General features: G+C 37.1%; 1 protein-coding gene across 2 annotated transcripts in view; it reads left to right on the top strand.

Annotated features, from left to right (window-relative positions):
* The window catches only part of Fam169a (family with sequence similarity 169 member A), a 78,768-nt gene that overhangs the window by 63,681 nt on the left and 11,282 nt on the right, over positions 1-3,805 (top strand). For both annotated transcript variants that reach the window (XM_023703660.1, XM_004643486.2), the window contains 2 exons: positions 143-293; positions 3,253-3,409. In XM_023703660.1, coding sequence (XP_023559428.1) covers positions 143-293; positions 3,253-3,409 — 308 coding nt within the window. The remainder of the gene's footprint in view (positions 1-142; positions 294-3,252; positions 3,410-3,805) is intronic.

Below are 3,805 nucleotides of genomic sequence, written 5' to 3'. Positions count from 1 at the left end.
TATGCTTATATCTGATATATCAAGTATAGTGGTAGGGCTGTATGAAAGCTAGAGTATTTCCTGTAATTTTATAAATTTCAGTAGATCATTCTTTCAGTACATAATTAAGTATAGTTTGGTTTTTTTTTTTCCCCCCACTCAGGTCTTGAAAAAACACTTGCTTCTACTCGTACCCGGGGCAGTCATTTGAAACGGCCAAAGATTGGAAAGCGATTTCAGGATTCTGAATTCACTAGTTCTCAAGGTGAAGATGACAAGACTTCTCAGACTTCACCTGCAGCTTCAATAAATAAGTAAAGAGTTTTTAATTTTACTGTCACTACTTTATTTATTCTTACTTTCATACAATTGGTATTTAGTACTTAATGTAGAGGTTATTCAACTCTTTATAGTGAATGTCTTTGGTGTAGGGGTGTGTATTTGAATCTTTCTACAGGGTGGTTGGGTGTGATTCCTAGTGGTGTTACCTTGATAGTAATTTCTAGTAAGAGAGCAGAATGAAATCAGTATTGATTCTTTCATGTATGAAAATTAGGGAGAGTATATTAGACATATGATTTCAAAGGAGTGCTTATTACCAAATTTGAATTTCACACTGTAGTCATTAGATGTGCTCAAGTTGAGTCAGTTTTTTATTTTCATGTTCACTTTTACTTAATGTATACACTAGTGAAACAGTCATAAGTAATATAGTCAGTTCTTCCAGAAACTTCATAGTAAGGTGAATCAGTAGAACACTTGGGTCAAAATTTATCTTGTTTTTCCTGAGTCTTACAGAAGACAAAATTAAAAATTTTATAATAATGTTCTGCTTGTGTCTAGTAGTTTTAACCATTCCTGAATTCTGTAGCTATGCTGATTTCATTATTTAAGTAATTTTAAAAAAAATTTTTTTTATTTATTTATGTGTGTGTGTGTGTGTGTGTGTGTGTGGCTCAGCCCACCAGGGGGCGGGGCTGGCTGGTGTGTGGTGCTGGGGGATTGAACTGTGGTCCCTGTGCTTTGCTAAGCTTGTTCTAGGTAGGTGCTTTAGACCACTGAGCCATCTCACCAGCCCTATTTAAGTAATTTTAAATTTAGCTAATTAAGTATGTGTTTTAGTGAGAAATTTATTGTGTAAATAGACTATAACTATTTAGATCCAATTTTCATTTATTTATTTCTTTATTTTGCGGAACCGGGGATTGAACTCAGTCCCTTGCGCTTGCCAGGGAAGCGCTTATTCCACTGAGCCACCTCCCCGGCCCCTTAGATCTAATTTTTAAAATGAATAATAAAATGGATTAGATCGCTGTGTGGTTTTTTTACTGAAAACTCTTATTAGAAGGTAACATAGTGACTTTTAAATTGGATATCCCTGAATCACTGTAGAATTTGTTTGCTTTTCATAAATAGGACAGTAACATTAAGACTAAATACTTGAGCTGGCTGTGATAGCACACACCTGTAATCCCAGCACTGGAGAGATGGAGGTAGGAGAATCATTACCAGTTTGAGGCCAGCCTAGACTACACACTAAGTGCAAGGCTAGCCTAAACCATATAGGAAAACCCTGTCTGAAGAAAGAGAGGAGACAAAAGACCAAATGCATGAATGCTTCCCCACACTGTGAAAAACTTCTTTGCTGTTGAATAACTGGCTGCCTAGTGCTAAAGACAGACATGCACACACACACTTGTGAGCATCGGATGGCAGGTGTGGTAGAGCAGTGGTAGCCATGCAAAGTGGGTATGCAGAGGAGAGGGATACATCTGATTGAGGCACTAAAGAGATCTGAAATGTGAGGCCTGGGCTTCAGAGTTCAGTAGATGCTCAACACAGACTTGGAGAGACTGTAACCTAAGAGTCCGCCAGCTGTGGGCCACAGGCTCAGTCTGTCCTCCTGTTTGATATTTGTTTTGTTTGAGCTGTGAGGTGGTCAAGCCAAAGGCCTTTTGCCTGCATAACAATGAACTGCAGTGCTAGCCATATGTACCACTTACCATTGTAATTTTTTTATTATAAGATATCGTGCTTACTAGTTTTATTCATCTTGTGTGAGGGCGCTTCCTTTGTATTACAGTGGCAGAGTTTTGTAGTTGAAACAAAGACTGGCCCTAGAAAACCTGAAGGAAAAGTTGCCAAGCCATGGTTAGGTCAAGGCTGTCCAGTAGACCTGCTGAGGTGACGGAATGTTCTGTACGTGTAGCACACTGTGGTCGCCACTAGCTAGTGTTCTCCTTGCAGAGTAGGAGTGTGGCTGGTGTGACTGAAGCACCGACTTCGATAATTTCATTTAGTTGTACTTGGTAGATGTAAAGTAGTGACATGTCTCTAGTGTCTATTTAATTAGTGCAGATCCAGACTAAAGAATATTAGCAAAAAAACAAAGTTAGGTATTTTAATTAGGATAATTGGTATATAAAATAGAGTGGTACCTTCATTCATAGACTTAATTCTTTCCCTGATTCTGGTCACAAACTGAATTGGACAAGAAGCAAATCTAAGGGTTAGTATCTACCTAGTATGAAATAAAAAAGAAAGTCTGGTTGGAGTAGGTCTAGAGAAGAAGTATACTTTATTTGCAGGGATTTTAGAGAGCTGCTGAAAGTTTTAGAGCTGGTCTGTCACAAGTGATGATCTCTGTGTCAGAAAGACAGCTCTGAAGTTTTGATGAAGAATGTGCTACATGTCCAAAGATGAAGTGAGAAGAGAGAATTGGGCCTGAAGCAGAGCTGTGAAAAAGCTGTGAAAAGAGTCCAGGATATGCTTGAGAAGCATTTTGAATTTAGAACTAAAGTGTTAACATAATTTGTTGTCCATGCTGATGTTTTTGAGAATGAAAGGTTGCTTTTAGTAGGGCAGGGTAGGGTTCAGTGGTAGAAGACTTGTAATGTGCACAAGAATACTAAACTGTTGGATCTTCAGCTCTAAAAACTAAACTAAACCATTTCTAAAAAACTTTATGTTCACTGCAATAAAAAGATTGAATAAGATATGGTTATACTAATAACAAAGTCTAATTTATATAATTGAGAAGGTGGTGTGATGCTAATTGAACTGAGGAACAAGATGGGAATGAGAGCAGGTTACAAGAGGGTGAACAGATTGGTTTTTGACCTGCGGAACCTGAAGGTGTTAATGGAATGCTGAAATTCTGTATTGATACTTAATCAAATTAGTAAGAATAGTCTCCTTTTTTTTTTTTTTTTTTTTTTTTTTTGCGGAACCAGGGATTGAACTTGTTGTTTTTTTGGGTTTTTTTTTTTGTAGATTAGAGTCCACTGTGCGCGTATCAGAGAGCTCGGAAGACCTCCTGGAAGAAGACCCAGAGCAGAGAACAGTTGATTTGGAGGATGAAAGCGGTGATAAAGATGCACGGCCCACACCTGAAGCACAGCCACAGCTAGAGAAGCAAGATGGTGAAAAAGTATGCACTCACTTTTATATGAAGTGGACAGCAGTAATTTTAAGTTCTAAGTTTCTTGATCAGTACATTGTTCAAAAAAAATGACAGAGTTTAGAAATTTTGGTGCTAGAAAGGCATGTACAGTATAAAGGTAATTCAAGTGGTAAAACAATTATTTTAGGCTGAGTTCATAAAAGCTGAGTTGTAATAAGTATCAATAGAGAAGTTAAAATAGTAAGATCCTCATTTAAAAGATAAGTGTATATACAAATGGTATGATCTTATAGAACTTAACTAGAAATGCCTTCAGGTCCAGAAAACCCTCCGTTATGTTGCTGTTTTGGTTAAAAGGCTGAGTTAGTTATTCTTTTTTTTTTTTTAGAAGGGAATTTTTATTTATTTATTTATTTATTTATG

Source organism: Octodon degus, unplaced genomic scaffold, assembly GCF_000260255.1.
Source record: "Octodon degus isolate 3935 unplaced genomic scaffold, OctDeg1.0 scaffold00177, whole genome shotgun sequence".
NCBI lineage: Eukaryota > Metazoa > Chordata > Mammalia > Rodentia > Octodontidae > Octodon > Octodon degus.
This window is presented reverse-complemented; position numbering and strand designations above follow the sequence as displayed.